Source organism: Pieris brassicae, chromosome 7, assembly GCF_905147105.1.
Source record: "Pieris brassicae chromosome 7, ilPieBrab1.1, whole genome shotgun sequence".
Classification (NCBI taxonomy): Eukaryota; Metazoa; Arthropoda; class Insecta; order Lepidoptera; family Pieridae; genus Pieris; species Pieris brassicae.
In genome coordinates, this window is record NC_059671.1 from 13,130,981 (window position 1) to 13,149,806 (window position 18,826).

Below are 18,826 nucleotides of genomic sequence, written 5' to 3' on the forward strand. Positions count from 1 at the left end.
AACGGATTTAATTTCCTCAAAAAGTATTAGGCAGCCTGTGTGATTGCTTGGCACAATCAATTTATATGGATACATAATGTTATGTATAAGCTATAAAAAACGTATTTTTTTAAACTCTTTGACCTTATATGCAATTTAATGTGTTCTGTGGTACCTTCAGGCACCAATAATCAAACCCTTAAACAGCTTATGATCATATGCAGTTTATTAACATTTGACGTTTACAAATATTGGTCACAAAATACAAAAGCACTGTAACACCCAAGAGCCACGGTCTACTATATTAAATTATAAATATCAAAGTAAAATATTGAGCCGTACAACGGGGGGAAATTGACATCTCCTAATAACGTAATTTATTTTTCTTTAACATTCCAAAATTGAAAATAGTTGTAATTTAATTAATTCATAAGCTATTCTGTGTATCAATCAAATTAAATACGTTTCATTTAAATTTTGTTCCTGGAAGCCGTACATGAGAAAGGATTTGATTTTCGAACATTATCCTTAAGTAAGAAAGAGAGGTCATCTATCCTTGTCGTTTACTATTGGTGTGCTCGTAAAGTTTTTGGAGCACAAAAAATTGTTTTGCTTTTTTTCACCGCGGCCATGTTGTACTCGTTTTATTGGTGCACCGTTTTAAATAAACTACGAGTCACGTCTTAAGTGGAAGTGGTTTTAATATTGATCAAATTGGAATAGTACGTCACAGAATGCAATGCATTTGTTAAATAGGCAACAACAAAATTCTATAGTCTTTGTCTTATCTGTGAAAATTGGGTCAGAGCCAATCAAACTTTGCGCCTATTAAAAATAAATCTTTAATTTAAATTTGGAACGCCAGATTTTCGTCGACATTATCTTTTAATTGGTCAGAAAGTGTTTAGAGGAAGCTGCTTGGCCACTAGATGCAATCTTGTTGAAGATGTACGGTCAATGACCGTGCGAGTGGGATAGCGCTATACGAGTGAACGCGACAGATAGGATGCGTACGCATCAAAAAGGATTGAAAATTGTTGTTATTGTTTGTTGTGTGCGTGTAGGTAGGTGCATTATTAAAAATATTCACGTTTACGCTAATGCCACAGAATATAAAAACAGCCTTCGTCTTATATTCTAACATTTAACACATAATGTATTCCTTTCCATACAACGTAACAAATGCCTTATTTTGTTCTATTGGAAAGATTAGGCGTGAATCGGAATTTATTTTGTTCTAAATACACGTTCCCAGCGTATAGGCACGTTCTAATTCACGAATCAATAAAAATAGGCCGCGAATCAAATTGGTTGACTAGCCTTACAAATCGTTTCATCAAATAGCTTTTAATAAAAGAATAATTTATGAGGCAACAACGGAATAGTTCTATCATTGTTTTATTTGATACACAATTTTAGCGGTTAACAAGTAGGACAAGGCAACCGTGGATGGTGAAGTCGGGTTTAGCCTTGTTATACCGAAACCAAATCCAGGAGGTACTGGAGAAGGTACAAGACCCATAACCGACGAGCATGCTTGGTAAATCTTGAAAGTGACTGAAGCGAGAGAGGGATAGCAGGGCCATAGCAAGAGATCCGAGGTCTCTGCCTAGCCCCTCGGGAAAAAGGCGTATAAATAAATAAATATAATTTCATTACTTAGAGTTTCGGTTTTAGTGTCTTTAAGAAATAAGCTACGACGACCTACGACCTAATAATTTGGCGCCAATCACAGTATTTGTAATCTAAAGACTTGTAATCTATGGTCTACAAAGTTTTTTATATAACTGGCTGGAAAGATTTCATTCATAACATCTTTCAAACGTCACTCTTCCCGCGCCAAACGGATTTCCATAGACGCATCTAATGCACAGACCTGCACGCTGCAATGCACGAGCTCGCAACGGACAATTCTTTATTTAAATGCAAAATCTGACAATGCAATAAAAAGCGCTGTTTATTGCTTAAAATACACAAATACCGGTCGAGGGTCATCTCAATGGCTATTGTTACCCTAAGTTGCCCTTTCTCAAGGCACAAAAGTGGTGACAAGTTTTAGAATAGTGAAAAGAATCTAGGATTATGTTAATGGGATTTAATTGAGTTTGTAATGGTTTAGGGCGCGGTGACTTCGATGGTTATAATTTATTTGTGTCAATTGTTTAATTGAAAAACCCAATTATCTCTGTACGATTATTGGGCTCGTTCAATTCAATAAAAAGGCAATTACGATAGCGCCCCTACTGTTTGATAAAACAATCGATTAATTTTGTAGTAGCTATCAATTAATATACCTTAATTTCTATCTATATATCTGGGATTATTCCCTATTGTTTATGAAACTAATGTTTTTGGTCAATTTTGATCCGTGGCATAATTAATGCAATAGAGGTGTCAGGAGTTAATACAAACAATAGTTTTTCAAAATAATACAATTTCTTTGATGCCCCGCTTCGCACGTGCTTACCGACCTACCGCACGGGTCATAAACAATGATCATTTACTTTATGATAGTCAAACATGAGTTTCCTGTTTCGATTTTTTTTGAATTTTGAATTTCGAATTCTTCGCCGAATGTGTTAGCAGCCGGAATTATAATAAAAGAAATACATTGTTTCACTGCATACATATTCAAAATAATGGAAGGATTATTTTCTTTACTTTTTTATTATTTTAGATTAAGTTCGGTGACTCTCTTTTCAATATTATTTGTATTTATTTTGTTTTATTTGGGCACTTCTTACACTTTACTCTTAATATTTTTTTCCATACTGGGTAGCCTGGTCGCTTGTTTGCGATATCTCCAATAATTAATGTGTTATTTAGTTTAGATAAATAATCTCCAATTAGACATCATTTAAATTAAATGAAACATAAACAATAATTACATAAATGCGATATGAATAATTGATAAAATACTTTACCTAAATATCATTGAAAATTTAAAATCTCGAAACAACTTATCTTATCGTGTATCACAATGTGTACACTATCACGGCTGTATGCTAGACTTATGAAAAACATGAAGAAAAAACGTTAAAAGTTGAATATTTAAGTGTTGGCCTATTTGCGCGTGCGACTCATCTCCGAGGTCGTAGGTTCGTATAACATCGTGACGAAACCGGCAAACCTACTCAAAAACTTGACGGCGTGTGTCAGGCTGACCACTTGCCTATTAGAAAAATATCACAAACAGATTTCTATCTAGGTTGATGCGTTGGATTTTTTTAAAACGAAGTACTTCGCTTCGTCTAAATTGTCTTCAACTGGGCGATTAAGTAACTAATAGAATATAATCTCTCTATCGCGTTTCATTAAGAGAACACGAAATCTATAGTTCGAATAAAATTTTGTTAACTTCGTGTGAATATCACGTAAAGGTCAAAGGTTACTAAACGTGTTTCCAAGAACTAATATTTCTCGCTTCGTTTATGTTATCTGTCAACGAATTGGCGGGAACGAGCGCCATTGTATTAAATTTGCAGACATGAAAAAGCATTCCATTTTTTAATTCAAAGTTTTTTCTTTTTTTAAATTGAATGCTAGGTATGTATCAAAATTCATATTCTAAATTTACATTCGAATTTTTAAAAATAGAATTAACACTAATAATCTTTTTTGGATGAAGAATAAATTATTATTCGTAGCTCTCTCTACTATTACGTAAACGTTTTATTAAAATTTTCAAGTACTACCCTTACTATACCACTTCCCATGCTAATTCGTGTCCATTATTTTGCCTATTCTAATTAAATGGTCACCCCAATTTTCTGTTTTGTGGGAACCTGCGCTGCACCACGCTCCGTGATTTCGTTTATTTGTGTTACATTACTGCAATCCATTGTTTATTTTGTGGCAGAAGCAGAATAATAAACGTTCCATATTGTTGTCTGAAATTAAAAGTGTTCTGTTTTCAAAACTTATTCGAATTTTACAATATAAGTCGGATATAACACTAGCTTCTCGAGTATAGACAAAGAATTAGTATAGGTACATTTAAATTGAGAAGATTTTTAACATTTTATTAAACAAATCGTGCAGGTAACCTGGCGAAATAAAGTAATAGACAAATAATTAAGGAATCAAAGAGAATAAGACAGTGAAATGTGCATTAAATGGTTGCATAGCACGTGGAAATCCTTATCAGCAGCCTTGGAAATCACAGGCCGTGACCATTATAGTTACTGATTTGCATTTATAAACCTTTTGGGCCTCATTCAGCACATCATTACATAATATATTTCATCATCGAGAAACTTAATTGGATATAATTAATATAGTCATTACTGCTTAAACGACGGAACATATTTCGATGTAATTTACCATAAACAATTTAGACTCTGGAAAATCATATCATCAATTGCTGAAAGGCCGGCAACGCAGTTGCGAGCTTTCTGTCAATGTGACGTTTCGTTTACAAGCGTTTTCTAATAATTATAAATTGCAACGGTTTTTAATTATACAGTAAGTAGAGCGTAAACTCAAAATTCGTTACTTCAAATGCAAATCTTAATAATTACAACTGTAATCCTGTCGTTCGTAACACTGAGGAATCAGAGCGTAAATATCCTTTTCTTCCCATTATAATTATGTACATAATTGTAACTTTTTGTGATCTTTGTATTAAGATTGTCGCGTATTTTGATTGTTACAAGTTAATAAAACAATTGCACTGTGGGAAATGTCACCCTTTGTTTTTATTGCATTACTAAAAACCCGTAATTGAAGGACATTTGAATAACAATTTGGAAATCGCTATTACACCGTTCGTTTTGTATACTGCCAGTAAATAAATCCACAGTTAATTTTATTTCTGAGCTGCCAGTAACAAAATTCATTGATTTTTTTTTCGACTGCCAGTATCAAATTTCATAGGTTACTTTTATTTTTTAGCTGCCAGTATTGTAATTCGTAAAAAGTTTGTATTAGAATTCGATAGATCCAGTTTGATAAGGGGAGGTCTGGGATAAATTGGTACATTTGCATTTTCGCTTGCGAAACAGGTCAGTTCGGTGCGCCCTCCCATTTCTTCCCACGGATCACGCAGAATTTCATTAACTACGATAACATCTAAAAATGATTAGTTCACCCTATTCTATAAGGGGTAGAAATATTCCAAATTTGTGATTATTATTCGAAAAATATACACTTCTTACTATAACGGAAAAATATAGGAAAGTTTTACCAAAAATAATGTTCCCTTACCAATACTTACCTTCCCTTATTAAAATCGGCATACCATATATACACAAAAGCCTCTTGATTAGTGCCAGTAGAAAATAGAGCAGCGGACCCAAATGATTAACCACAAAATCTCACACTCAAATACAATTTAACCAAGCATAAAATGCGTAAATTACTTCAAATCCTAAGTGGGTCGAAAATATTCAAATTAAAAGTCCTCAACTACATTAACACGGTTGAGTGGATGATTGACAACCACTCAACACAAACTTATCAATGTTTTGAAATCGATTTCTCGAGACGTTATTTTTGTTATCCTTATAATAATTACATCACACTATGCAAACCATTAATACTTTTTTATTAATGTTCTAAAACTTAAATTTTTGCAGTCGAGGCCAATTTTTAAATTATTCTAAATTTAAATCGATTCGTTTATTTCGCGAAATCATATATAATATTTTATTATAGTTTGAATATAGAACAATAAAAATCAATCTTTTTGATCGTGACGTGTCAAAATTCTGATCATATATATATATCTATTCTAAATTTGAATCTACTCTAATAAACGTTTAACTGGCGTAAACCATTGACATATAATTTGAATATGGAACAATAAAACATGAATCTTTTTGATCGTGGAGTGTCAAATTTCTGTTCATATGTTTACTGTACTATCTATGGTTACCATCGAAGCCCTCGGGCCGACCCGTTATTTGATTACTCTTCGACACACGTGCACGCTACGTGACCAGTACATACATAGTAAATAGTAATAGGTCGATGCCTACTCGATTGCAGTTATACTGACATCCTATCGGATAGGATATGAAAATGTGCATCTGTGCATCTTTCGACGAATCAATTCAATGATACATTAGTTCATTAAGATAATATTCTTGGTTGTTGTTGGAAACTACCACTTGATTAGTAATGTTCTAAACAACGACCTCTATTTAAGCCTTGACTTGTTTAGGCTATCGCATCATGAGCACAGCATGCCCAACATACGGTGTGTATGTTATTTTATGTCTTCACACCAAACAAGTAGAAATGTCAAGGTAGAATACAAAATACCATCGGCATAACATCGACATCCGTCGTTCAACAACTGAGCGTTTCTTAAGGCAGTTTTCACACCACTATCTTAGGGTCCTTGATGAAGGCGTACCAATTCCTGAAATGCCAGCAACACACTTGCGAGCCTTCTGGCAATGCAAGTGTCCGGTATCACTTAATAAGCCTCCTGCACTAAAAAACACACCAAAGCCGAATTAAGTATTATAATTATTTTCATTTATCTATTATTTTTTTGATGCTTTTCATCTTTGGCTATATATTAATTGTTTTATATAGTTCGTTAGCTGTGGCATTACGTAAATAAACGATCAAGTTTTATTACGTTGCAGTATTGCATTCAAATGCCATTTCCTTTCCCAAGACCGAAGGTGACCCATATTCATAAATTCTTTTCTCCAATCCTCCATCAATGCTTGACCAATCATTTTTACGAACCGACCTCACCGGTCACGACCATTATTGCGAGACAACGCGACCCCTTTAATGTGACTTTCACACGTTTTAAAAAGTGGAATTTGTCGAAACCGAACGATCTGGCCGCCCATAAAGGCTCGTTAGCGAGTATAAGTGTCCAGCCCTGCATAATAATGTCGTAAAAATTATATTTATTGTTCAGAACGATTGTGACTCCTTTGATGCGTTTTATTGGCGGCTTAAATATATGATTTACGAGCTGAATTTACGATCACAGGAACAGCTAGACTTTGGGTAATTGCACGAATTAGTTCGGTTATGCTTGTTGTATAAAGTTCATATGAAAAACTTTGTTTCAATTGTTTTAATTAGCTCATAACTAAGATACTTATGATAACTTATGTATACGACATTATCGGATACGATAATGTTAAATTACAATTTATGTGGCAAAGACTAATGGGGTCATATAGGCTTCAATTGTGCGATATTGTTCACGCTTCTACTTATTTACTAAAATATATATATTACTTTACTAATGTCTAATTACATACATGTTCACGCCTGGATTAATTTTGGTAACTCTTTTCGTGGGTGGTCTTCTACTTATCTCGATTTGTATCTCGAAAGTTAAACTTTTTGTTATCCACTGAACATTGCTTGGACTTTTAATAAAGCAATGCACACTTGATTTAAAGCGTTTAACATAACATTTTAATAAGGAGATGTTAACCTTAGGAGCTTTTGGGGCACAAAAAGTATCCCATTGAGAGCTTTCGGCACATAAAAACACATATGTATATTGCCGTGAGCTTTCGCTTTGCTCACTTAAGATAAGCGTTATCGCACTTTCAAAAGCAATGTCAAGTGCTAACGTTAGACCTTGTAAGCCGAGATGCAATTTAATACGCGATAATAAACACCAGATGTGGCGCATATGTCGCCCCGGTCTTCTAAACCACTACACCGGTTATAATTGGCGTAGCGCTAGCCAAATGCCGCTCAAAACACATTGCCAGACCTTCAAAAAATACGTGTGTATAATCTATAGTAACAAAAAAATCAGTAGCGCAACAACTTAAGTCTGGCTTAAGATTACTGTATCTGTTTCATGATCATTTGTCAATCTAATAGGCAAGTAGATCAGCCTTGTATAGACACGACATCGACTTTTTGTGTCTAAATCCTTACGATGTCCTCACCTTACGAAGTCCATTAGTACACAGCGGGGGAACGAACCAACGCCCTCAGGGATGGTAGTTGGACGCTGAAGCCACTACGGCAACATTATGTTTAGTACAAATAAAATAACGAAACCAAACTTTTGAAATCTTTTCTATTGTGCATTGTGCTCAGATGACAATTTACAATTCAAAAGCCACAAAGAAATTTCATTAATTTACTTAACAATGCGATGTAATAGTTAGCAAACGTCCAAATAGACTATTTAAAAACGGGATTACACCAAATCTTAACCCGAATATATGCACGATTAAACACGAAACGCGAATTCGTTATACAAGTAGACTTATCTTGGGAAAGACCGCGTGAACCTGTTATGAGATATTAGCATAGCACCGGCCATTGTCTATTATTCTACATTCATGAGTAAACATACACCAGTCTTTGTGCCCATTGTCCATGTAATACTTAGCAGCTTCGCCCCTCTGATCCCATCTTTTCTATGCATTGTCCGTCCACAATGCGAGTCTCATCTCAAATTTGGTCCACAGGTCGCGTTTAGTAACCTCAGGTCGCATCTCACAATGGTCTACTTCTGTTTTCTGTTTAAAAACCCATGTTTATTGCCTAGCGGTTCGTATGGAGACTCGTTCTCAATTGTTAGACATTCCTGAACAATGCTTCAACAATAGAGATTATTGCTGTTCAACGTACTTAGCTACCGTTTAAGATCGTTACCTGTCTTTCCCAGTATCGATCTTATTGTTCCAAATTTATAGAGTTGTTTCGGCTCCCGTCTTACTGTTTGAATAACAACCATGGGAACGTAGGTTGCGTGCCTCATCCCAATCACGACTAGATACAAATTGGGACGTAGACACATGTCTTAAGCTAATGATAGTACAATTCTTGGTAATCGACTTTTATTAAAGCTACTAAAATGATAGAGACACGAAGAGGCTTGATAAATCTTAAATCACTTTATATTAACGCTGGTTGAGACAGTTCGCAATTAAACGCGTGATGCAGTAGCGAAGTGCGCCGGCAGGAATGGCAATGCGATTTTTATTTACGGTTGGTTGGCTGCGGTCTGCCTGTCCGAATGAATTACCTGTCAGGAACTTTTTTGTTTCTCATTTCTTTGTTTTAAAAATACCATTTAAATGCTATAAATTTCATGTTATCAGAAGCTGTGATCATAAATCCAGTTTATTGGTGAAACTATATGCGCGTATAAAAACAAATATGTAAAGATGAGAGATATGTCGAATATCGGTAGCGCGGTAGGACTGTCATCAATGATACTTCAAGTGCTCGATAATGGCGGCGCTTTGATCGTCATTGGGTGCGGCATCTTTGATCCCACCGCCGGGTTATCCTTCTTAGAATATAGATTACACTTGTTCAGTAAATACCTGGTTATATGCTTTGTATAACTACCACGTAAACCTTGGTTGTTTCTGATGTAAGATCTTATTGCAGCAAGTTCTCGCCGGTATTTCTAGGCTTAGGAAACATTTGATTTTTGTATTTATTTTCGTTTTTATAATTGTAATGTGTCCCATTGTTGTGCACACATGCACACTCGTATTGGTGTCTCTGTAAGTGTATGTTACGTTATTAGGGCTGTTTTAAATAATTATACATCAATGTATCGCGATAGTAACGTCGGAATCAATTTATAAATTAAATTAACTCAATTAACGTTAATAACGTTCGTCATTAGTTCCCCGATCGAAAGCGTAAAATATGTGTCTATAAAATTGTTTTAACTTCGCTTCAAGCAAAGTTTTTTAATTGGAAAAACTCGGTCGTCACATGGCGGAGATAAATGACACCTGCTTCTAGACCTAGCTTGTAGTTCGTTGAACTTGTTAACAAGATGTGGTCTAGAAAGAGAGGTGTTATTGAAAGCCTTTGAAGGCAAACAATTATTTAATAGCATTTTATTGTTTCAAGTAATGAAATGTTTAATTTCACACGCTCTTACTGTAACTATAGATATTATTGCAATAAAAGGTATTTTTTCATCGTGACGCTTGGCAGCCCGTTCACGCACATGCATTTACTAAGCCATATATTAAACTGTAAAAAATCATATTAGATATGCATTACACAAGACTAACGTAACTTCCTTGATACATGACAAAATACTCTTATTCAATGCTTTAATTAAGGCATGTTTAACAGTTAATTGGTACTATACATACTTTTACCACAGACTTTTACTTGCGCAAACGTGACAAAGAATCCGTTTCGCTACAATGCATCTGTTACTTTCACACGCCAGCCACGCAACCAAGCTATTTCTGCAATTTCTTCTAGTGTATTTTCTATAAAAAAATTAATGGAACTACAACCTTTCTAGGTCTGGGCTTCAGATTTATGTTTCATACTCATTTGTCAAACTAATAGGCAAAAGGTGATCAGCCGTGCCTGACACACGCCGTCGACTTTTTGGGTGTAAGGCAAGCCGGTTTTCTAACGATGTTTTCCTTCACCGTTCTAGCGAATGTTAAATGTGCACACAGAAAGTCCTTTGGTGATCGAACCTCTGACCTCAGGGATCAGAGTCACACGCTGAACCCACTAGGCCAACACTGCACATATGTATATTATGGTATTTATATACCTAGCAAGTTAGCATTCAAGATTATCCATTAAGTACCTACTCTATGCTCTTGACTTAACGTCATAATATTATGACGTTGCTAGCAATCATTTATCGGTCGAGCTCGCGAATGGAATAGCTTATTGCAGTAGCAGGGTTACAGTTGTTTGATCTACTTACAACACTACCCGTGAGAAATAGAAACATATACTAACGAAAAAGCAAACATAGTAACATCACACCTACGTATTCAATCAAAAGGTGAATCTATACATTGGATGTTAATAAACGAAACATCCTGTCTTTTAATCTTGAATAAAATGAAATATGAAATCACAACCCAAATCGCGAAAGGCATTCAACTCCGTTATGGTACATTACCATTTTAAAGAGAAAGTAACAAGTGGAAAATGAGAGTACAAAGATGTTTATACAACAGTGTCATGAATAAATGGGATCATAAATCAAATGGCCACCTCTTAACTGAATATGTTCTAAACGTTTCTAACGCTTTAAAGATTCAATACAATAACAAACAGGCGTCCAGTATACATATTTATGCCCTTGGTGGTTCCTGCATATAAGACTCGAAATCGTGCTTGGTTTTACGTTCCTCACATCAACACTAACTATAAAAAAAATTCAGTTTTGTATCGCGCAGCCTTGACATACAACGATCAATATTTAAACTATGTCTTGTTTAAGCTATCGCGGAATATAGTTAAAAGGATTAAGGCCCTATCCCAGCACGCAGCAAAAAATGGAAGAGGAGGAGACAATATACTTTTTTGGAGTTTGGCGACCGTATAGCTATATATATAATATCCATAGCTCAAAATCACCTGTCTCATGAGAATACTCCACATACACACCTTCACGTGCTTACCCTTAATTTTACACCGTCACACAACACAGCCAAATTAGGTACCACTTAGTTACATTTATTGAATAATTGTTATTGTTTGTTTCCTTTTGTAAAATTTTCATCCTATTTGTATTTTAATATTATGTATCTCTGGATATATTTTCAGTGTAATTGTTTGTAATTTATAATTTTTGTTCGCTGTAGGATTACGAAAAAAATAAATAAAAGCTGAAAGGTTGATATAATATTCCAGTTAATCTGAAAAAAATAAACGAGACACAATGCACGTCAATCAAATCATAAACCACGAACTTAGAGGTTGACCGCATTTTAAATAACATATCAGATAATATGAACAAACGTTAAAATCGGAATACAATGCACTCTACCTGCCTGTCACTTGTTTGTTTAGGCTTGTCTTAAAACCAGTAGCACGATACCCAAACAGCTATAATATACAAGCAAGATTCGTTTTTGTTACACTTTTTATCGTGTATCGATAGAACGATGTCTTTCAGGGTTGAGTAACTTGCAATCATTTGTAACTAACTTGCTTTTGGAATGTGCAATTGCTGATTTTTATCATTTTTTATATGTAATAGATGAACATTTAATAATAAATAGAGAACGAAACAAAAGTTGTTAGGTATCAATGACATCTTTTGCCCTTGCCTTGCAGTGTTAGCCAGTTTGTGGCTGCATATCCGTATCTGTGGTGTTGACATGCCTTTCACTTGACCTAGATATTTAGGAACTGGTTCGAAATATCAATACTTGCATTCCCTATCCAGTAAACGCAATTCCGTTTCCTGTCAAGATGATTAAACGTGATACAAAATGGTTTGTAACTGGCAAATGTAGTAGCCCTATAATCAGGATAAACACAGCTAGGGCATGAGGCAACCTGTTTGATTGCAGTCACCGCCTACGCCTGACAAATCCGCGCTCGTTTCTTTTCGATCCCCCTTACCCCCCACACGTGTGCTTCCAAGAACATTACGTGTAGCACGGGACGCGGGCAAGTTTAGACTTGTTTCTTTACGTCATCGAACCAGTTTTCCGCCGGTGATTGTTAGAAATGAAATATTCGTAAAATTGTCCGCGTTTATAAAGCGATAACATAAACACGGCAGCGCGTGGGTTATGTCTGTCGTTGTGAAATTACTGTAGTCTTTAAAAACCGCAACCACTCACGCGATTTCATACTTTCGGGAATTCGCTGCAATTTCCTGCTTTTGTATATATAATTCAGAGAACGGCATTTGTTGAGCGGTCGTCTTTCTGCAGCTTTGTTCGCAACGAACAAAGCTTCAGATAATTTAAGTGCATCAGTCTCGAAGAACTTAATTTTCGATGGCATTAACGTTCCTGAGTCATGTACGCATATTACCTATTCATGTTACGCTGTATCCTGCGGCAATTACAAAGGACAAAACAAAACGACAAACAAAACACTTCGACATCATCGACTCTCGAAGGAAGCGTGACGTTAGAAAAAGTTAATTTGACGCTCATCAGGATGAGTCCTTCACGTTCCTAGACGATTTATCCTATCCTTTCATATTTTTTATCCCAAAGCCATCAGTGATTCCACTCGGGTCGGCGGATGCGTGTTCATCAGACGCGGTCATTTATGCGCGTGCGCTGCATTCGGTTCATTTCTCAATCTCGCTTGCCAACTTGTTACGAACAATGGCAGTCGTGACAAAGCAATTATGGCTCATTTAGCTTATAGGTAACAACCATAATGGCAAAATTTACCCTTTATAATGACAGTTGTAAAACCTTTTGGACGAGTCACAAGCGCGATGCGTCCGCGCAGATATTTAGGTCGACGAAAATAACCACGTCGGCAATCGGATAAATTCGGGCAGCCGGTCGTTTAATGAACTCTGGGTAAATTAAATCAAATATCAAGTTATAATAAAACAATTCCTTTCACTGAACTCATAAGAAAACTTTTACTCAACCTAATTACCATTGCATTACTTAGGTACTATCGTAAGTTATGAGCGAAGACCCAGTTTTGGCGATTAATATTATTCAGACGAGTTGAAAATAGGCTTAGTTTTGAATATTATTAGATATCGTCATATTTGTGTGAATTGATACTGGCTTGTGTGCGCACTCAAGGCCATTACAGTTTACGCGAGCCAAATCTAAAAAAAACCAAAGCTATAACCCGACCAACTACGAAATACTTCCACAATAAGTGTACTCTACAATTCTTAGTCACTTCTTAAATCTACGGTATAATAGGTACAGCGAAAATGCCGCGAAACGCTCCATTGAACGTTTGGCGGGAAATAGTTATGCAACGTTTTGAAAATGTTTTCTTCTCGTTTGTTTAAGTTTTATGACTTTCCTATATTATTGTTTAAGCGAATAACTCAAGCCATATATCATTTTGAGGTTATGTCCCTTGCTATTGTAATGTCTCACACACGTGGAAAATTTGGCGGGAACCGTCCGCGTGGTCAAACTTGTCGGCCTTGGATGGCGTCACTGACATAGTTTCTGTCGAATCTCTTTGAATTATATACGATAATAGTTAACCGTCAATACTTCTAATTCCTTATCTTCCAAGGTCAATCGCGAAGTTGACGAAAATATTTTCATAATAACGTGTTAGTGTATAACTTGTGAATGTTGTAAAAATTATTGATTAAATGGACTAAATCAATATCCAATTATAACATGAAGCTTACACCTTTTTCCGTAAATAATATTGATACAACATTCTCTAATGTAATTTAACTGGCAATGTTTCTTTAAAACCTCTATTTTAACCTTGTCAGAGGGAGGTAATTCTCTTCAAATGCTTTACCAGTACTATAAGACAGGCGTCGCAATACAGACAACACTCGAGATTATGTATTATTGTTTCAGGTTAATTTTATTGTATTTATTTACAATTTTTATAAAACATTAACATTATCAATATCTAGGTTCCTATCACTAGTGCCTTTTACTATATATACTATATTCCTTATTATGGTAATGGTTATATGACTTCTATCAAATCAAGTTGTGGCCTTGTACGATGTGGGTGCCTGCTCTCTTGCGCATCGCATGTTGCTAAGCACTTTTTATGAGCTGCGATTATTACAAGATCCGATTTTGAAACCGGCTTCTTCATTTGTTTTTATACCATATAAAACATAGCATTTCATTGCACCTGTAGTATGTTATTGCCCCCAATTTTTGTGCATTGGCACATTTGAATTAGGTTAACATTTATTTCTATATATTAGTATTACAATAGCTAATTTATTGACCATAAAATGGCTGTAATATTTTAATAGCCTTAAAGGCTTTCTTTAAATTAGGAACGACTTGAAGGGCGTTGCCGGGATTTTAAAATTCCAGTATTACTTTTTATAGTTCTATACGAGTAGTCGTAAATGTCAACTGCAAGGGTCCCAATGCTCAAAGAAACGAAAGTCGTAAAATTTAACTTCAAAAATGGGTAATGTTCCTTCTGATTTTACGACCTTTCGTTACATAATTACATAAGTCCTTTGTGTAGAATTAGAATAATTTTAAATATATATTTTTTTAATACGTTATATTTATAAATGGATATACTACTCAATAAATCTGTTAAAATATTAGTTATCATGGAAACTCAGTGTATGGGAATCTGGCCAAATGCCAAACACATATAACAGAGAAAACACGCACTGTTTATAAACGAAATTATTTCAAAAATTCTCTAGTAAGGATTTTATTCCGTAAGGTTAACTTAATGTTATAATTTCATCTCAGAGCCGGCTATTAAATAGTATATATTGTCGTCTACGATCAAGTACACACTATACACTCCATTTTTCATACTTTAATATTGTCTTTTCCAGATTTCTTGAGAGTGCACAAGCGGCCATCGAGCAACGGTGCCAAATCACCGGCCCACAAACACAAGCAAGAGTTGCGCGGCGTCCACATCCGTCCGCCCAAAGTGGCGCGGCTCGTGCAGACGCACTTCAAACGCAGTTAGGGCATACGCCCTCCCCGCTAATTGAACAAGCTGTGACACTTGTAATGCCTAGGTCCAAATAGAATGTTTGTTAGTGCAGTGCCGAGGACGAGCTTCATGCCGGGTATCGCGGCGGCTGACTTTACTCGATCGTGTACCGTCGGTTCAATTGGAACGCGGGCGTTTCGTTGTGCAAATTATATTTCTTAATTTATTTTTCGATTTAGACAGTGTTAAACAATTATTAATGTTAAGTAATTGTAAGATTTCAGACTAATATATACATCACAGTCGGAAGGCTCGTTAGGTTAACGTGGACCAGTGAGCGTTATTTATAATTTGACAATTTATTTTAAGTTTGATATGATCTCTTGACACGTAGGTTTAGTTAAATAAGGAATATTATGTAAAGTTAATCCACCTTGGTGTGATTGCCGCGCTCGAGTGGAAATTAGATTTTAACTCTGGCGGGACAGTTTCACTAATGTTTTTTTTTTTAATTTCTTCGAGGACGCGAGGAAATTAAGAAGATATCGATTATAAGCAATAGAACGGTTAGTATAAGAGAAATACAAATACTCAATAGACTTTGTTATTCTTTATAACAAATGTTGCCAATTTAATGTTTAATATATGTAGTTTGTAATAGATTGAGTATTTGTGTTTAATTGTTTTGTTGTTATATTAATAATGGTTAATATTTTTTAATATTGTCTAAAGTGTTCTGGATGTGAGCAAAATTTTAAAATTGTTTCGGTAGACGCGCTGCCCTGGGTAAAGTACAAATTTCTTCATTGTTTAGGTAAAGGGCGGGGCGCGGAATGCTTTAAAAGACATTTGCTTTCTTTTTTCATGTATTTGTGGCTTATTTACTGGTGGAGAGGCAAGTCAGTAAATATGAACTAACTGAATATTACGGTTTTTATTAATATTTTATTAGTGTTGCCATTTTCATCAGTAATAATGTTGCTTATTCTGATGTACACAGGAATTATTATTTAAAATTAAGAATAGATGTAAATTAAATCAATAAATTATGTAAATACAACGTATTACTTTTATATCTCTGAGTTTTACATTGAAATCTTGGTCAATTTGGTTTTAACATGTCAAAGTCAGTTTCCGACACTTGGCCATAGACAAATGATAGACGTGACAAAGCGTGATCAATACCTTACAATTGTATACCGAGTTATATTGTCTAGATTTGACCAATCAAGAGATGGACGTTTCATTTCTAAAAGTTAGTTTTTATTAAATTATGGAATTATCTTTATATGAAGTTATTATTTCTCAAATATCTGGACCAGATCGCTAAAAACAAGGTGTACATCAGAACTAGCATGGATCAGCCAAAGTGTGGTATGCAGTTGACAAATGAGATATAAATTAATTTGTTTGACTATTCACGATATAAAATTGTTAAGACCTTATAATTTTATGGTGTTCAATTTGACGTAATTGAAATTTATGAATTATGTTACAGTCTGAACTTGTCCGCAATTTGAGACGTCAGACAAAACTTTTTTGTTTAGCCATAACACGGTATGGCTTGTGTACTGCTAAATTTAATACATTATATAAAATATGATCTCACAATTTGTACTCCGTGCAAATTTCATATGTTAAGTAATTTGCCTTGTCATTTAATACATTTTAATGTTAGCGGAACATCGCCGTACTGGTACAAATGTAAATAGTTTTCATTACCATGCGTGCTGGACTCAGATGTGTGTCTGTAAAATACATTTTTAATTTTCACTCATGGTATGTCGCGCATAGGCTTTGGATTACACATTAACACATCAGGGCCCTTGACAAATATGCATTGCGACATGCGTGACCCGCTTTCGCCGCTGTATGGGAGTGATCACGTGACCTAGGTTCATGTGAATACCATACAGTTTTATTTGTCTAGGGTTTTACCTGTCAATTTTAAAGGGAATTCATCCATTGAATAAGATCTGTATTACGCAATTTTGCAGCTCTGTCTTAGGGTCAAATATATGAAATTGTAGGGTCGAGACTAGAGAATCCCGTATAAGAAGTTCCCGTATGTCTAACTCAAATACATTTTTGATATATTGGAGTTATAGTCCTAAGTCCTGCGCGTATCAACTATTACGTATTGTATGAAGTTGAAATTTTTGACATATACTTAGCATTACTATACAATAACTGTTCTAACCTAAAAATCTGTAAAGCGTGAACTCTAAAGCCCATGCGCCATGCACTAAATTCACTGTAAATTTTTGCACATGGTGTATTTATTATCCAGTCGGCGACTACATAATAGCCCCAGAGGCATTGCCGAGTAAATAATAGTAATTGCAATACATGTATTCGGCAAATATACGAGAAGTTTATTTATCTTAAGTGTAATGTATAAAACCTAAAATTAGTTTTTAAAAAAAGCTTACTTCGTACGGTATCTGTTGTTTTCTTTATAACCTTTTATCCCTTTCCAGTGTTCTTTGTGATCCTAAATTGAAAAAGAATCCTATGTAAAACAACGCAGTTGGAAAAAAATCTAGTAAACAGTACCTTGATCTACCGCTAGATGGAAACATTAAAAGAAGAAAAGAAGAGAGTATTGATTAATTAGGATAAAGTGGTATCGTGTGTCGATCAAGACTTAACGGTTCGTATACAGTCCACTCTTTCGCTTCAGTTTTATCATAACATCAGATGAGCCTCCTGTCCGGTTGCCTCGTATTACATAAAAAATATAAGAATTCCGCTCACAAAGCCATAGCGGCACATATTAAAATGGTGGGTTGTGTCGTTAAACATTAATAATCTCAATGAAGAAGACAGAAATGAAAAGAGTATGGATAGATACATACATACGGTATGTATATATATAGTAGATACATAACGTTTACATATATGTAGGAAAAGGGTAAAAATAAAACAAATGATTGGATGCTCGTATGAAAATGTTTATTGATATCACAATCAAGTCTACACAACTACCCAATTACCCGACATTCACCGCGATATAGATGATGATACATTTACGATTCAGTACATTCAGGCGTCTCTACCGTACAATATACAAATTCTAAGATATACTTTAGAAATTAAAGTTCCTGTAGTTGCAAAAATAGCGTGCTGTCAAGTAGAACTGTTAATCCATCTAGGTACCGAGTATAAAATGGATTCTACGTGTTAAAATCGTGTAGGAACTAAATATTCTAAATCAGTAGGTAATCAGATGTTATAATATTGGTGAAATATTATAACATCACTAAGTTTATCATTTCGGCAAATAGCGTCTTAAAGGAACCTGAAGTAAAAGCAAACGAATGAAATGCAAATAAAAAGTTATTGTCTCGAAATACCTTTCAGAACCTGCAGGCATTATACGCCGTACGCAATAAATACCACAACATTAATTAGATTATCCCTATTTACAATACATCAGTAGAACATTACACTTAGGCACATCGATTGTTATAAAATTATGATTTAATTCGAAAGTGTACCGACATCGTCTGGTTTCTAAACTACACACATACAAACCGTGTGA

At 35.0% G+C, this 18,826-nt stretch overlaps 1 protein-coding gene across 1 annotated transcript in view; it reads left to right on the forward strand.

The window, feature by feature from the left end:
• LOC123712138 (cyclin-dependent kinase inhibitor 1-like) overlaps positions 1 to 17,715 on the forward strand; it is a 32,358-nt gene extending 14,643 nt beyond the window's left edge. The window contains exon 3 of the mRNA XM_045665109.1: positions 15,176 to 17,715. Within this exon, the coding sequence (XP_045521065.1) occupies positions 15,176 to 15,315 (140 nt within the window). The 3' untranslated portion in view covers positions 15,316 to 17,715. The remainder of the gene's footprint in view (positions 1 to 15,175) is intronic.
• Positions 17,716 to 18,826: the final 1,111 nt, after the last annotated feature.